Here is a 17903-nt window from a genome sequence, read left to right on the forward strand (position 1 = left end):
AGACTCCTGGTCTAAGGTTAAAGTTTTTGTGGTTTGGGGAAGAAACCACAGAATCAGGTTGAGTATTCCAGACATTGACCACTCTGTTGCTGAAGTCGCATTTCCTGCAATCAAGTTTGGTGGGATTAACCTTGAGTTTGTATCTATTGTGTGCTCTTGTGTTGTTATGGTTGAAGCTGAAGTATTCATTGACAGGTAGGACATTGCAATGTATGGTTTTATATGCTATACTTAGATCCGACTGAAGGCGACGTAGTTCTAGATTTTCTAGGTCTAGAATTTCGAGTCTGGTGGCATGAGGTGTTCTGCAACGAGTAGAAGATGGCTCTCTGAAGTGCTAGCCTTTATAGGTAGCCTTAACCACTACATCAAGGTGGCTCTTAGTAATAATAACTGTGTTATTTACATAGCTGTGTAGAGAAGCTGAATTTGCACAAGCGACTGTATGCTCTGTGAACTTAACCATCTGCATTTATTTACCATGCTTTGCCAATCTATCCATTGTGGTCAGCCTATGGTTTCATGTGTTGTGCAAAACCTGAAAAATGTTTCAACTGAGTAAATGATGATCCTTGAACTATAGATGGCCAGAGTGATTTGTTATGAACTTTCTGAAATGAAGGAGCATAGAATGGGCAACCAGTTTTTTCACTTAGCCTCCAGAGCTGCCACTCCGGGTAATATTGGTAGTGATGATTGGAACCACCCAGCCTGTACTTTATTGCAAGACAGGGAGAAAACCACTCTGTGAGAGAGAACTTGGAGTCCTAGTGCCCAGTCACTGAAATATGAGCCAGCAGTGTGCTGCAGCTGCTGAAAAAGCCAACACAGTTCTAGGCAGCATAAACAGAGGGATAGAATCAAGATCACACGAAAATACCACTTTATAATGCCTTCTTAGTAAAACCACACTTGGAATACTGCATCCAGCTTTGGTCACCACAATATAAAAAAGATGTTGAGAGTTGAGACTCCCAAAAGAATGTAGAGAAGAGCAAAAAAGATGATTAGGAGTCTAGAGGCTTAAACATAGTGTGGAAAGGAAACTTCACGAGGACAGTGGTGTCACCCAAGCAGGAAAAGCCCAAAGGGAACATCAAGCCAGCCATAAAACAAACTTGCATAGGAAAAGAAATCAAATAAAAGGTATTAAAGAAGCCCCTTAGACAAAAGCCCAAATAATTAAGAAAACTAAGGAAACAAGAAACTTATAAACACAAGACATACCAAATCAGCAAAACAAACAGACAAAAGACACAAAATATATTGCAAAGGAGACAGACAGGAGATTGCCACAAAACAAATATAAGAAACCATTAAGCAAAAAAAAGATTAGGACGAAACCGATAATCCAATCAAACCACCCGCAAAGTTTGCCTTCTGCACCCCACGGAGTTTACCTCCAGCGGAAATGAAGACAACCCCTGACAGGATTTAAAACATTAAGAAATACAAACACAAGCACACACACACAAAATGAGAAAAAGGTATATAAATCAGGGGCTTATCATACAAAGCTAGCTAGCCCCAGGAACGCAGACTTCTTGCTATCTCTCGCCTTCCTGAAAAATAAAAAGATCCAGCTTTCAAGCAGTTGTCTATATCCTTGCACCAGAGCTCTCCCAGCAGGAAAATCGAATCCTCAGAAGAAAGGCATTTTGTCAGCCTTTCAACAATAGGAAGAACAATTGCAGGAATTGGGTATTTAATGAATTTAATTTAATTTAATTTAATGAAAAAAAGGACTAGGGGTAACATAGCAATGTTCCAATATACTGTATAAAGGACAGCCACAAACGGAGTGGGCCAACCTATTCTCCAAAGCACCTGAGGGCAGGACAAGAAGCAATGGGTGGAAACTAATCTATGAGAGAAGCAACTTAGAACTAAGGAGAAATTTCCTGACAGAACAATTAATCAGTAAAACAACTTTCCTCCAGAAATTGTGGGTGCTCCAACACTGGAAATTTTTAAGAAGAAATTGACAGCCATTTGTCTGAAATGGTATAGGGCTTCCTGCATGAGCAGGGCGTTGGACTAGAAGACTTGCAAGGTCTCTTCCAACTCTTTTATTCTGTTAGCTTCTGCATGTTGTTCATTTGTTTCCTCTCCCACTTCGAACTGAGAAGCTGAATGAGCAGGCAGAAGGCAAGAAGATTTTTCATTTTTTTTGGATATCTGTGCCAAATCCCAATTCTGTTGCATTGCCAAAGGGAGAGGGTGAGCATACGATGAAGTATCATAGAAGGAGAGAGCAGCTAAGAAGTAACCATCATTCCTTCTTACTGAGAAATATGTTCTTTCTGGATGGCACGAAAGGAACAAACCATTACTTGGCCCAGAGGGGGGGATTCAAGGGATCAGGGCAGAAAACGAAGTGGCCGTGTCTTTCATGACTACAGTAAATCTGTTCTTTACCACAGTGATCCCCAACCTTTTTTATGGCGCAGCCCAGTACCGGCATCAGTTAGGCGCCGCATCTTGTTTTGATGAAAAGTGCTTCCGGTGAGCTCACCGGAAGCACTTTTCATCAAAACAAGATGGCGGCGCCAGCGCTTCGGTGAGCTTTTCCAGGTAGAAATGGCTTTCTACCCGGAAAAGCTCAACAAGGTAAGCGCCGCCATCTTGTTTTGATGAAAAGTGCTTCCGGTGAGCTTTCTACCCGGAAAAGCTCACCAGAAGCACTTTTTCATCAAAACAAGATGGCGGCGCCCAGCAAGCCAGCGGCCCGGTAGGACTTGTTCCACGGACCGGTACCGGTCCGCGGACCGGTGGTTGGGGACCACTGCTTTACCACATTCCAAGGAGAGGGGGTTGAGTGACCAGAAGTGGCTGAATGTATATACTAGGAACAGCTGCTGCCCTCTTACAATCAATCAACATTTTCTTCTCTCAAACACTGAACAATTATTGGTAGGGTTTTTTTTTCTCTTCCCATTGTTCACCCATTCTTTCTCTTAGAATGCCCTACCTGCTTTTTTGGATAGGAATTGGACAAATGGTGGAATTGTACAGGTCGTCCTTGACTTACAACATTTCATTTAGTGACTATTGAAAGTTAACAGTAGCACTGAAAAAAAGTGACTTATGACCATTTTTCACACTTACAACCATTGCAGCATCTCCATGGCCATGTGATCAAAATTTGGACGTCTGGCAACTGATTCAGATTTATGACCGTTGCAGTGTCCCTGGGGTCATGTGATCCCCTTTTGCGACATTCTTACAAGCAAAGTCAACGGGGAAGCCAGGTTCACTTAACAACCACGATACCAACTTAACAACTGTAGTGATTCATTTAACAACCGTGGCAAGAAAAGTCATAAAATGGGACAAAATTCACTTAACAAATGTTTCACTTAGTAACAGAAATGCTGGGCTCAGTTGTGTTGTAAGTTGAGGACTATCTGTACTCACGGTGCATCCAAAGAAAATAAGCAGGTAAGGAAGATCACTATTCCTCTTTACCTTCCTTGTTGAGTAATATAAAAAGTTTTAGATCAGGGGTGTCCAACCTTGGCAACTTTAAGCCTGGAGGACTTCAACTCCCAGCCAGCAAAGCTGGCTGGGGAATTCTAGGAGTTGAAGTCCTCCAGGCTTAAAGTTGCCAAGGTTGGACACCCCTGTTTTAGATCATCATTTGTCTGATAGGCTCCAGTGTCTCTCCCTCTTCCATATCCCCTCCCCTCCCAATCTGTGGTTCGTTACAACTGGAAATTGTATCTTAATTTTGTATCTTGTGAAAATACTTGGACAATTGCCAGCTAGGTAGTAAATATGTTATCATTGTTTAAGGCAGGTTAGTTTCTACTGCCAAAGGTGAGACCAGGGTGAGGAGAATTACACCTTTCCATAATTAACCGAGACTATCTAGTTTGACATCTATAACACTTTAAGTCTCTAAAAATACACCTCAAACTGGTATGTAAATATTATCACCTTCAAAGTTGCTCAATTTTGTCTCTGAGAGCTGAATTACACTGATGGTGTGTGTCTTGTTTTGAATCAGGCACATGCCTGCAATTTCCAGGCGAATGGATAGAAAACAGAAAGTGAGTGTTGATCCATGAAAGGCTGAATTTGGAAGAAATTGACTTAAAAGCCAGCCTACTTGAAATACAGTAGCCTTGCATAGAAGCCGCCCCAGGTATCAATATTTGGAAGAGAAATTCTTCTTTCAGCCAAAATTAGATGGATAGATGTAAACTAGAATCTGCTATTCCCAAACTTTGGAACTGTCTACCAAGGCCATGATGACACCCACTCTATAATCTGCTAATCTGAGCACTCTTAGGATGTGCAAACAGGTTTCGGCTACTATATATATATACATGTAGTCCTTGATTTATGACCCCAATTGAGCCTAAAATTTCTTGTTCGCTAAGTGAAAACATTTGTTAAATGAATTAAGGCCCCATTTTACGACCTTTCTTCCCACAGCTGTTAAGTGAACTTTGGGGTTCAATTCAGGCGTGGTATTCAGCAGGTTCTGACCAGTTCTGCAGAACCGGTAGCGGAGATTTTGAGTAGGAGAACCGGCAAATACCACCTCTGACTGGAGATTTTACAGTAACCTTCCCCTGCCACGCCCAGCAAGCCACGCCCATAGAACCGGTAGTAACAAAATTTGAATCTCACCACTGGTTCAATTATGGTCATAAGTCAAGAGGACTATCTCTATTATCACCCAGGAGTTTTATTTATGTTTGACTTTTTTTAAAAATGACATAAATGTAAGTATTTTGTGCTTTCTAGGTTAATCATAATAATTCTTGATCTTAAGTTCAAGCAAATCTAAAATAGCCGTAATTTAACATGGTCTGGTTCATTATTAACACTCTGGGTGTTTTTATTTTGTGTTGTTTCATTGTGCTTTGTTCGTCTGCCTTTGAATGGGAAACATTGCACAGATGGGGGGAGTGCGGTGATCACATGGCCAGACAATTAACTTGCACACCTGGCTTCTGCTGAAAATAGGAAAAACTGGTTGCACCAGCCCTCCGTTCCCTGGGGTTGAAGCAAGGCTAAAATGGGGGCTGAAAGTAGATTTACAATGGGTTCATTGTTGGAAACTGTGTTCTATACAACCTCACTTAAAGGCATGAACTGGCCAAGATTGTTCCGTAGTCATTCCAGGAGCGGCACATGGGTGGATAACACAATAAACTAAGCTAAAATAAGGTTGGGTAATTTGAAGTTTAGACTCTTATTGGAATCTAGTCGTTGACAAACCTTTAGGTGAATTAGATGGTTAAGATAACTCATAATGTGACGGAGAACATAATTGTATTTTTGTAACCCAGGTTTAGTCTCTGGTGGAAACTCTTGTGCGATTGCAGCCTTTCTTATATTTTCTTCTAAATTAAGAAACTCCAATTAATTCAATATGTCCTCATATGAAAGATACCAGGATAACAGAGTTGGAAGGGACCTTGGAGGTCTTCTAGTCTAACCTCCTGCTCAGGCAGGAATCCCTATACAATTTCAGACAAATGGTTGTCCAAACTCTTCTTAAAAACTTCCAGTATTGGAGCACACACAACTTCTGGAGTCAAGTTGTTCCATTGATTTTACTGCTCTCACTGTTAGGAAATTTCTCCAGCTCTAATCCCCAATGAATCTTGTCCTATTACAAATTTTTTTGTTTGGCTGCAACATGTTGTTATGAACACAACCAGTGGATTTTTAGTCCTGATTCAGGGTTTGGCATCAATGGTAAGCCATGTGAAATTTGCTTGCTTTTGTCAAATACAAATTTTGTAACCCAGGTTGCGCTGACTTCAAATGAATGAGTTCACAATTTGCAGTTATCCATTAAACCATGATTACACTATGATTTATTGCAAAGCGCAAACCCAGTCTTTAACTCCATCTTAGAGCCCGGCATGAATACTGCAGCTCGTTCTGAAAGGTAACGATGATGACAACCGTACTTTCTACTTCAGCATTGAGTAGATCCCTCCCAACTGCTTAAGTGGATAAAAGGGATGAGTTCTCCGATGAATCCTGTCACTTCTCATTTCAGACACAGGACACCAGAACTGCACTTCTTGTGACCTTACAGCCAGTTGCCGGTTGAAAACAGCCTGGGGCCAGACAGAACTGGAAGATCCTGCAATATGAATCCCTTAAGGGGGATTGGAAAGTAGGTCATGCTGGGATAGGAATACACACACACACACACACACGTCATCACGTATGCAACATGCACACTGTTGGGGGGGTAAATTGGAAAGGAAAGATGCCAAAGCTATGGGAAAGTCTTGGAAAGGAGGGAAGAGAAGCAGCAAAATTGAGATCAAGAACACGGATTCTTAATTACAGAGTGATTTCTTTCCCCATGTAATTCTTTACAGTTCAAGAACTTTGGGCAAATATTCCTTCATTACAACTTAATTAATGGTTCACTTGCTCCAAGAGTTGTTCATCTTCTGTTGGTCACTTGTTCTTCTTCCCTTGCTTCTTACCATACAAAGATCACAAACCTGTTTCTCACTTCTGTGAGTTAGTGGTCATTGGTATATACGCGTAGTCCTAAGTGAAACATTTGTTAAGTGAATCTTGCCCCATTTTACAAGCTTTCTTGCCACTGTTGTTAAGTGAATCACTGCAGTTGTTAAGTTAGTAACACGGTTGTTAAGTGAATCTGGCTTCCCCCGTTGACTTTCCTTGTCAGAAGGTCGCAAAAGGGGATCCCATGATCTTGGGACACAGCAACAGTCATAAATATGAACCAGTTGCCAAGCATCCAAATTTTGATCTCCTGACCACGGGGATGCTGCAAACGAGGGCGAAAAATGGTCACGAGTCACATTTTTTCAGTGTTGTTGTAACTTTGAAGGGGCACTAAACGAACTGTTGTAAGTTGAGGACAGGCTGTACCTTGGCAGTGTTTCTCTCTTGCTGTTGTGGTTCGCCGGCAGCAGGTGCAGACGGCTGAGGTCTCGGAGAGCGAGGACTCAGATGAGGGGCCTGCATGAGATGCAGGGATGGGGCCAGGACCATCAGGGAGTGGAATGCTGCCTTCGGAGATTGTGGAGGCTGGCAGCAGTGATGAAGAGATCCCCAAGGAGCCTGTGCCCAGTGGGCGTGCGCGCAGGGCTGCTCGAAGGAAAGAGCAGCTGCAGCAGCAGCTGGGGGATTCGGGAGTAAGGCTGCAAGGTAATGGCCCCTCCCTTAAGAGATAAAAGCCAGCTGAGAAACCAGAGTTCTTTGCAGGAAGCAAAGAAGTTTTTGCACTCAAGCCTTGTGGACGTTCAGAGTATCTTGGTTGGTATTTGGAGACTCTTTGTGTTTGGAATATTTCTTAGTAACTTTATCTAGCGATCTTGGCAGTCTTGCACAACCTTGGCAAGGCTCGTTCTTATCAGAGACAATTTGTTTGAAACAGCCTTTTAACCATGAAGGAACGGAATTCATAAAGAATCATCAAAAGGTTTTGCTGTTACCTCTGTTTCGTGTTTGTTTCCTTGGAACAAGGTTTGGGTCAGAACACCTGCGATGGACAAACAAGTCATATTTTGAGTATCACAATCAAACTGAGGAGTAGTGCATTCTAAGACATCTCTTTGTGATTGTGATACGGGGCTTGCATGAAAGGAAAGAGAAGTTCCAGTGAGATATAGACAAAGTCACAAAAATATAGAAAAAATCTTTAAAGGAAGGGGAATGAACTGCTGTGGATGTCACAGAGGAAAATAGCAGAAATGGAACATTGGTTCAGAGAAACATAAGGGAGATCATGGTGAGGTTAGTAATTGTTTTGTTACATGATTACGTCCCTTTCCAGTAGTCATTATGTTGGATTCACATTATGAGTTATTGATCTTTAATAAGACTCTGCTATTTTTTTTTCACATAATTGAAACCGTCACGTTAAATCAGGGAAGGTTACAGATGGAGATATCAGAATTTCTGGGAAACATCATGCAAAATTAGCAGGAACAGAAAAATGCTTACCAACAGAACACAATGGGCTTTCAACAGCTACAAGGATGAATTGATAAAGGTATGCCTAATCTACCTCTCATGAAACCTGCACATCCAATCTGTCTTCCTGTCTCATCTCATTATAGTAATAGCACTTAGACTTACATATACCACTTTACAGTGTTTTCCAGCCCTCTCTAAGCGGTTTACAGGATCAGCCTATTGCCCCGCCACAATCTGGGTCCTCCTTTTACTGACTTCGGAAGGATGGAAGGCTGAGTCAACCTTGATCCGGTGGTCAGGATTGAACTACTGGCAGTGAGCAGTGAGTTAAGCCTGCAATACTGCATTCTAACCACTGCGCCACTACAGTTATCCCAATGGAAACCCTACAGGAGTCTGGCCACTCTATGCATCAGATAAAATACAGTGAAGCTCAGAAGAGTTCAGGCCTTTTAATAAGATTGATTAGTCGGAAAGGATGCTCTAAGATTTTCTTATTTTTGACATTATGGGTTCTCTTCCTACAATATAAGATAGATTGCGGGTGAGGATAGATACAGGTAGTCCTCGGCATATGACTTACATAATTGCGGTCTCCATGACCATCATGACTGTTGTTAAGCGAAACACCATGTGACCCCCCCACTTGATTTTACCATTTTTAAAACTAAAATAATGGCCATTAAGCAAATGTGGAAGTCGTTAAGCGAAACCATTGTTGGTTATGGGGCTTTTGGTTTTTTTTTTGCCAGAAACTTTAAGTAAACACCACTTTAATTGTTGTGAATCGCAATCACATGACTGTGGGATGCTGCAAACAGTTGTAGATATGGGCTGATTGCTGAGTACCTGAAATGTGGTCATGAGACCACAGGGGGAACCCAGTTATAAGTTGAAGACTACCTGTATAATTTGTATCGAGCCGTGATGGCGAACTTTTTGTTGTGGTGTGCCGAAAGCGTGCATGCCAGCACCCACAATGCAATGCGCCCTGCCCCCAGTGCATGCGCGCGCAACACCCTCGCCCTGCCCTCTTACCTGCACTGTGCATGCGCGTGCCTCCCAGCCGATTTTCGGCCTGAATGAGGCCGTTTTCACCCTCCCGGAGGCTCAAGGGAAGCCTCGGGAGGCTGAAAATGGGCCCGTTTCGCCACTTCCGGTATTTCCGGAAGGCCCATTTTTCGGCTTCCCGAGGCTGCAGAGGCTTCCCTCGAGCCTCCAGGAGGGCGAAAACGGCCTCAAACGGCCAAAAATCAGCTGGGAGGTGCGCGCATGCACAGTGCAGGTAAGTTTGGCTGGGGCTCGCATGCCCGCACAAATGGCTCTGCGTGCCACCTGTGGCATGCGTGCCATAGGTTCACCATCATGGGTATAGAGCCATGAGGGTGCCCTATAACCTCTTCCCTGTATTCTAGAATCTAAGCAAACCTCTCTTTCTTAAGCATCCTGGCATGGGGGTATTTTCTGTAAGTTTGATGCAGAAGGCTTCTGTGTGCAAAGCAGATTAGATATGATGCTTAAGCATCCTGGCATGGGGGGCTTTTCTGTAAGTTTGATGCAGAAGGCTTCTGTGTGCAAAGCAGATTAGATATGATGCCATTAAAAGCAAAAGCTTCCCAGACACCAGAAGAGAGAATTTGGAAGGGACCTTGGAGGTCTTCTAGTCTAACCCACTGCCTGAGCAGGAAACCCTATACTATTTCAGACCAATTGTTCTCCAGCCTCTTCTTAGAAAACTCCAGTGATGGAGCACGCACAGCTTCTGGAGGCAAAGTCGTTCCACTGATTAATTGTCCTCACTGTCAGGAAGTTTCTTCTTACATTCCAGGTTGGATCTCTCTTTGGAAGCTTTCCGTCCATTCCTCCTTGTCCTGCCCTCGGGGGCTTTGCAGCGTAGGTTGGCTTCCTCTTCTTTGGGACAGAACAGTTGAAACCACTGAACTAACCCACAAAGGAAAGCTCCTCACCCCAGCAAGGATTGTCCGAGATTGCTCAGCCACAATGTAGTTCGCCTCCATCCCAAAGTATAAAAACCCAAACTAGCCATGATATTTAAGTTTGTCAATGTGGTTAATGATGTGTTTTGTTGTGTATATGACAACCTTGGGGAACTTTGGGCAGACCAAGAACCATGGGAAGTGAGAAAGAGAAGTTTAATTATTTCCCTACCTCCTTTTTTAAAAAAAAAACACTTTGCTGTTGGCTCAGCCATAGATTTTTTTTACAGAATATCTCTTCTTTGTAAACCTCCCTTGTCGTTCCTACGACTTTTGTCATTTTATTTCCCAAGGGGGAAAAAAAAAAACCTCTGCAGAAGAGATGTTAGAATGGCTTGATTGTGATTGATATCATTAAAATCCCTTTATCTGAAACCACCCAACTTTTCCTTTCCAAACCTGCGGTTTTGGTTTCAAAGAAGGTGCTTGGAAGACTATGGCTTAAAGGAAAAGAGATATATCGCTTTCCTCTCTTTACCGGAAAGCTGTGGTAGACCTTATCCTAAATGGGAAACTGAATTCGCACAGCTAACATCATAGCTAGTTTGGTCCTAAGAAATTGTTCTGAAGGGGATACTTGCCTGCTTTTTCCATACAGGTAGTCCTTGGCTTAGGCCCACAACTGAGTCCAACATTTCGTTTATTAAGCAAAGGAGTTGTTAAGGGAGTTTTGCCCCATTTTTTGCCATTTTTGGCCACGGTTGTTAAGTGACTCACCGCAGTTGTTAAAATTAGCAATGCGGTTATTAAATGAATCTGGCTTCCTCATTCACTTTGCTTGTCAGAAGGTCACAAAGGGTTATCACACAATACCAGGACACTGCGACCGTCATAAGTATGAGCCAGTTGCCAAGGGTCCAAATTTTGATCACGTGACCATGGAGATAGCAATAGCCCTTAGACTTAAGTACCGCTTCACAGTGCTTTACAGCCCTCTCTAAGCGGTTTACAGAGTCAGCCAATGGCCCTCAACAGCCTGGGTCCTTGTTTGACCCACCTCGGAAGCAGTGGTGTGTTAACCATTAAGCAGACTAAGCACCTGCTTAGGGCACCAGGCCCAAAGGGGGCACCACAAAGTTGAGAATATGGCTTCCTTTGTACAGTACCGTGTTTCTCATATAATAAGGCTGGGTCTTATTTTTTTTTTTTTTTGAGCCCCGAATAAATGGCTAGGCCGTCTTTTTGGGGGTGACTTAATTCCCCACCCTTGCATCTTCGGGCGGGTGGTGACGGCTTGGATGTTGACCTCGGCGTTGGTGGGGCACTTCGTATCGGGGTCAACGCAGGCAGCACCATATCCGGGTGTGCAACAAAAGTACTTCCTAACGGAAAGCCCCCCCCACCATTCCCCCCCATTTCGCATGTTTTAATATAGGCCTTAATTTGGGGGGAGGGGCTTAATTTCATTTCATGCCTATAAAACATGCTGGGACTTCCTATTGGGGGAGGCCGTATTGTTGGAGAAACAGGGTATGTACAAAGGAGGGAAGGGGGGCACCAAGATTTGTCTGTGCTTAGGGCACCAGTGAGTCTTAATCCGCCACCGCTCGGAAGGATGGAGGGCTGAGTCAACCTTGAGCCTGGTGGGATTCGAACTGCCAAATTGCAGGCAGCCGGCAGTCAGCAGAAGTAGCCTGCAGTACTGCACTCGAACCACTGCGCCACCGTGGCTCACAACAAGGGCAAAAAATGGTCATGTCCCTTTTTTTCAGAGCAGTCACTAAAACGAACGGTCGTAAGTCTAGGACTACCTGGGCCTCTGCTGGAGGGGCAGAGGAAGCCTGAAGACGCAGCCCTAATGGCTGAGCCAGGGGTGTTGAAGGCATTTGTCAGCCCGTGCCCGTCTTTCGGGGGCATACTCCAGCATGGGCAGGACGAAACGGGTGAAGTGGGTGGCCTGAGGCTTGGGCCAGCTGTATTTGTCAATGAGGATGTGATAGAGGTCATAGAAGGAGATCCGGGACATCCGGAGAAGAGCCCCTGCCAAAGGAGACGAAGAAGAAGCAGTTAGGTGGCCGTGACTGAAAATGTGCTCCAGGCTTCGCAAGTTTTATGCCACTAGCAACCGTGCCAAATATCGTTTTGGATTTGGGTGGGTTTACAGCAGTGGTGGGATTCAAATGTTTTTACTACCGGTTCTGTGGGCGTGGCTTGGTGGGTATGGCATGGCTTGGTGGGCGTGGCAGGGGAAGGTTACTGCAAAATCTCCATTCCCTCCGCACCCCACTAACCTGCTTTCCAGCTCTGTTCTCCTGTGCAAGGCAGCAAAAGAAGACCCAGCCAATCAGCTGGGACTCGGGAGGCGGAGCATAGATGGGGGCGGGGCCAGTCAGAGGTGGTATTTGCCGGTTCTCTGAACTACTCAAAATGTCCACTACCGGTTCTCCAGAACTGGTCAGAACCTGCTGAATACCACCTCTGGTTTACAGAAAGGGTGTCTTGTAAATGCCAGGAGTGTGTGTGTGTGTGTGTGTGTGTGTGTGTAGAGAGAGGGGGGGGGAATCATAGCTTCCCATCTCCATCCTGGCATCCTCACCTTGCCTGCTGAAGAAAGTTGACGTCTGCCGCCAAAGGAAAGCAGTTTTGGGTGGGATTTTGCCCAGGAGTTCAATGATCCGAGCCACATGATCTGAAAGGCATAGAAAGCAGGGCCGGATGTAGGTGGGAGGAATGAGCTCGCAAAAGAGGCCACACACACTGTGAACCTACCATCATCTCTGGAAAAGTACTGGCCGGCTTGAGGTTCGAAAAGGTGCTTTCCAGTTGCCAGTTCAAAAGCCTAGAAGACGAACGAGCCTTCAATCAATCAGCTATATAAGCCAATTCAAATAACAGAAATAATATCCAGCAACACATATCTGTGGTTTTTGCAATGCGAAGGTTACAGGTACAATGAAAGTTGCATTTCCCAGAAATTATGTGAACACCAAGGACAAGAAGGAAGCAAAAAGGCTTTTTAATGCAGCCTTAATTTGTTTTTAAACTCTAAACTTACCCTCCTGTCTACATATCAAAAGGGTTGAGCAGGCCAGGGCTGTCTTACCCCTTTTTATAGATTAGATTACCTGCCCGAGCAATTTATCAATGTCACAGACTGGAGGAAGGTCAATATGTCACTGTCACAAGGTCTGAGGAGAAGCTAACCGGGGTAGAGATCTGTTCTTTCAATCCTTCATTTTGTAATGAGGAAAAGATAGTCCTCAGCGTACGACCACAGTTGGAACCGGAGTTTCCATTGTAAGTCTGTGCAAGTCATAATCAGACTTGTCCTGATTTTATGACTACTTTTACACAGCTTTTAAATCTTGTGGCTAAGTAAATCACACAGTCATTACGAGAATCTGGCTTCCCCAACTGACTTGCTTATTGGAAACTGGCTGGGAAGGTAGCAAATTATGTCTATATGACTACAAGGCTCTATCATCATCATCCTCTTTTAATGACCCCATAATCCCTTGCGGGATAGAGTTGGGGCGACTGAATGGAGCTGAGTGTTTACTGGCTGGATGCCCTTCCTGTCGCCAGTGCGGAGTTTTGTTCAGCAGATATATTCTCAGTGTGCCCAGAGAGAGAAATATCTGCCTCTACCTAGGATCGAACTCACAAGTCTCCTAATTGTGAGGCAAGAGCTCCACCTCTAGGCCACTGCACTGCTCGGACTTCAAGACACTGTAACCAACAGAAATACGAGCTGGTTGGGCAGAGACCAAATGATGATCCCATGACTGTGGGAACGGGGCAGTGGCCCTAACCTTGAGGAGAATTCATACCTCACTTTTTCGGAGGCCGTCATAACTTCAAACCATTGTTAAAGAAACGGTCATAAGTCCAGGACTACCTGTTTATGCAACAACCTCGAGACTAGAAGTACGAGTTAGATTTCTGCGTCGTTGGCAAAGCATTGTGAAAATGGACACCAGTGAGGTACATAGAATCAGAGCTTGGCCATTTCCTTAGGCAAAGTTAGACAATGTGCAGCCCAATTCTCATCCCCAACTTTAATGGAAAACACGGCAGTGAGATGGAGGAGGAGGAGGAGGAGGAGGAGGAGGAGGAGAGTGAAATAGAAATGTCCATAATGAAAAAGGGAAGCATTCAGCTGCCTCCAGTCTAATGGAATTATCATCTTGTATTTTAGGTGGGTGGGAGGGAATAATCTTTAAAAGAGTAGTTTCAACCTCAACAAAACTTTCTGTCCTAGGACAGCTACAAAGAATGAATCTAAATTACTTTCCAATAATGGAGAGATCTTAATTAAATAACTAAAATGGCCATATGGGTTATGGGTTTGGGGTTTTGTTTTTGCTATTTGCGTACATTTAACTTATTCACTCTGGGGGGGAAAATCAGTCTCAGGAAAAAAAACCTTTGCTTTTTGGGGTTCCCTCTCCACCGTGAGAAAGTGGTAGTCTAGATCAAAAAAGAGGCGCCTCTTTTCTCCTAGAACGTGCCTTTCCTGAGGCGCAAAGAGATATCTGACAATCACAGGTAATCCTCTAGTTATGACCATAATGGAACCTGCCCATTACAGAATTTCAGATCTGGGTCATAAGTCCCCCTTTTCAGGTAGGGCGCCCAGCAACCGGTTGTAAATTAAGGACTGGCTGAACATTGAAAATAAGACTAAATAAAGCAATTAAAAACATGTTTTTAATTGCTTTCTATTCTTTCTATTTTCTTTTCTTTCTTTTTTTCTTTTTTCCCCCTTTCTTTTCTTGTTGTTGGTTTGTTTTTAATTGTAAAATTAATAAAATTTATTTATAAAAGAAAAGAAAAAAAGACTAAATAAAAGAAGGGACTGGCCGCCAGCGTCTTATCTCTGGTAATCAGCTTATCTTCCCAGGTCCAGCTCTAAAAAGACAGCTGAAATTCCACAGGCCGGTATCACCCTCACGTTTCTGCTAAACAGATCCCCACCCCCCACCCCCCACCCCCCACCCCCGGAGCCTGGTCCTACCAAGCAGGCTGCGCTCCAAATATCTGCTGGGGTGCTGTAATCTAATCCAAGGAGAACTTCCACCGCTCTGTAGGGCTGCGTCTGGATCTTTTTGGAGAACGGTTTATACTGGAACAGAAAACAAAACAAACAATGGAGATATTGAGGGTGGATTCCGACAGGTCCCTTTAGATCCGAGTGTTGCTCTAGTAACCCAAACCGTCCCGATTACTGGGTGTGCTTAGACAGGATCATTGGCCCTGCAAAGATCCTCAAAGAACAGCACGTTTATTTGTGAAGTTAAGCTTGGGAGCCATCTGTCTGGAGAAAGGCAGATTTTCCTAGTTGCGAGAAAAGAGGACTAAAGCCGCAAGTCTCAGCAGAAGTTCCATTAACATACTTAATAGACTTATTTCTGAGTAAGCACCTATTGTAAGTGATAGAAGCTTATAAAGATGGAGGCAGGATTCTAACCAGCGATTAGAAGGGAGCATTGCTGGCCGAGTCTGCTGACTGCCAGCAGTTTGATCCTGACCGGCTCAAGGTTGACTGAACCTTCCATCTTTCTGAGGTGGGTAAAATGAGGACCCAGATACGACTTCAGCAACAGAGTGGTCAAGGTCTGGAATACTCTAACCTGACTCTGTGGTTTCTTCCACTAACCCCAAACACTCTAACCTCAGACTGTCTACTGTTGACCTCACCCCATTCCTAAGAGGTCTTGAAGTGGCGTGCATAAGCGCACCAGTGTGCCTACCATCCCTGTCCTAATGTTCCCTTTTATTCTCATCCATTTCATGTATTCATAATCATGCTTATACTTATATATATATTATCAAATGCATGCTTGACAAATAAATAAAAAATAAATAGATTGTTGGGGGCAATAGGCTAACTCTGGAAACCGCTTAGAGAGGGAAGTGTGGGGGAGATGCTGGAAAAGTCACAAGTAGAGGACCGAATGTGTTGTTTTTTTTCCAGTGCTGTTGGAACTTCAAACGGTCACAAAACAAATGGTTGCTAAGTCGAGGACTACCTGTACAAATGTGATTTTTTTAAAAAATGGCATGCCCCCAAACTGCACCTACTGGCTTTTCTATCTTGAGAAATGAAATTAGTAGGCACATTCATGGAGGTCGTGCTTGTGAATAGTTAATGGGCATGTGGTTTTATGGAACTCCTATGTGGAAAGAAAGCTTGCTGAACTGACAGTCAATTGCTAAGGAGGGGCATTAGCAGGAAATGGTTCTTGCTGAGTTTTGCAGACAAGACTTCCGGAGGTACCTGGGTGCTCTCTGTAGAAAGCTGAACTTAAGTGGTGGTTAGGGATGCAATGGCATTTTACCTGTGGATAGGTAACAGATTTAACAGGTAACAGATAATCAGGGTGCCATTTCTGATCCTAGAGCAGGAGTCTCCCAAACTTGGCAACTTTAAGACTTGGGGACTTCAACTCCCAGCATGGCTGGTTGAGAAATTCTGGGCATTGAAGTCCACAAGTCTTCAAGTTGCCAAGTTTGCCTTAGAGCAGTGGTGGCTAACCTTTTTGGGCTCACATGCCAGCACCCAAAAGGCAATACGCGGCCCTCCCACACCCGCTGCGCGTGCACACACAATCCCACACACACACCGCCCCCGTTTAGTCACTTCCGGTATTTCCGGAAATACAGGAAGTGACGAACTAGCCCTATTTTTTGGGCTGCAAAGACTGCAGAGGCTTCCCTCAAGCCTCTGGGAGGCCGTAAAAGGCTTCAAATGGGCCGAAAATCAGCTGGGCAGCACGCACATGCGCAGTGAGGCACGCGCATGCACCTGGGGCTCGTGTGCCCGCACAAATGGCTCTGCATGCCACTGTGGCATGCGTGCTATAGGTTTGCCATCACAGCCCTAGAGAATCATTCTCTCTTTATTTTTTCAGTATCCTTACAATATATTTAGTTTCCTACTATGATTTTGATTGCTTATTTAGTGTCCTACGACTGTTGCATCTTATGATTCATGATGAATGTATTTATGATGACTATGATCATGATTTATCACTTATATCTTTTATGTACATTGAGAGCTTATGCACCAAAGACAAATTCCTTGTGTGTCCAATCACACTTGGCCAATAAAGAATTCTATTCTATTCTATTCTATTCTATTCTATTCTATTCTATTCTATTCTATTCTATTCTATTTTCTATTCTATTCTATTCTATTCTATTCTATTCTATTCTATTCTATTCTATTCTATTCTATTCTATTTCTATTCCCTATTCTATTCTCTAATCTATTCTATTCCTATTCTATTCTATTCTATTTTCTATTTTCTATTCTATTCTATTTTCTATTCTATTTTCTATTCTATTCTATTTTCTATTCTATTTTCTATTCTAGTCTAGTCTAGTCTAGTCTATTCTATTTTCTATTCTATTCTATTTTCTATTCTATTCTAGTCTAGTCTAGTCTATTTTCTATTCTATTCTATTTTCTATTCTAGTCTAGTCTAGTCTAGTCTATTTTCTATTCTATTCTATTTTCTATTCTAGTCTAGTCTAGTCTAGTCTAGTCTATTTTCTATTCTATATTCTATTCTATTCTCTCTCTCTTTTTTAGTTGCTTTGTAGCCAGGACTGACAGGTTGTAGTCACCAAATCATCTCAGGGATCTAAGTCACTGTGACTTGTAAACTACATTTCATGGCTTACAGGGATCTGTGGGTCTGCCCAGTTATGGATTATTCAACCAGGGTCAGATGTGCCATGCCATTGCACAAGGTGGGAATCCACTCGAAGAATCCTGCACTTTCAGATGGGGAAAAAGAAGTTAGCACAAGAGGAGAGGCTAGTACAGACTCACGGTCCAGCATGCACTTCCCAGGTCTGCAATTTTCACTCCCATTTTCATTAGGTTGCCGCAGTCCAGAAGAGCTGCTGGGCCATCTAGAACAAAGCCAGACAAAGAAGCCAGTTGAAGAACTTTCTTGGAGGTCGTGCTGCACAACGCATCCAACCCCAGTTCATATCTGTTATGTAGTAGCATCAACCCCGTTG

The 17903-nt window shown here is 43.6% G+C and overlaps 1 protein-coding gene across 1 annotated transcript in view; it reads right to left on the reverse strand.

The window, feature by feature from the left end:
• Positions 1-10147: 10147 nt before the first annotated feature.
• The window catches only part of LOC113422221 (SRSF protein kinase 3-like), a 28500-nt gene continuing 20744 nt past the window's right edge, over positions 10148-17903 (reverse strand). The window contains exons 8-12 of the mRNA XM_026683023.2: positions 17710-17792; positions 14887-14994; positions 12639-12708; positions 12466-12558; positions 10148-11909 (exon numbers count right to left, since the gene is read on the reverse strand). Of these exons, the coding sequence (XP_026538808.2) occupies positions 11725-11909; positions 12466-12558; positions 12639-12708; positions 14887-14994; positions 17710-17792 (539 nt within the window). The 3' untranslated portion in view covers positions 10148-11724. The remainder of the gene's footprint in view (positions 11910-12465; positions 12559-12638; positions 12709-14886; positions 14995-17709; positions 17793-17903) is intronic.

This window comes from Notechis scutatus, chromosome 2, assembly GCF_049901735.1.
Source record: "Notechis scutatus isolate UNSWTSFEM ecotype Mainland chromosome 2, rNotScu1.2, whole genome shotgun sequence".
NCBI classification, from domain to species: Eukaryota; Metazoa; Chordata; class Lepidosauria; order Squamata; family Elapidae; genus Notechis; species Notechis scutatus.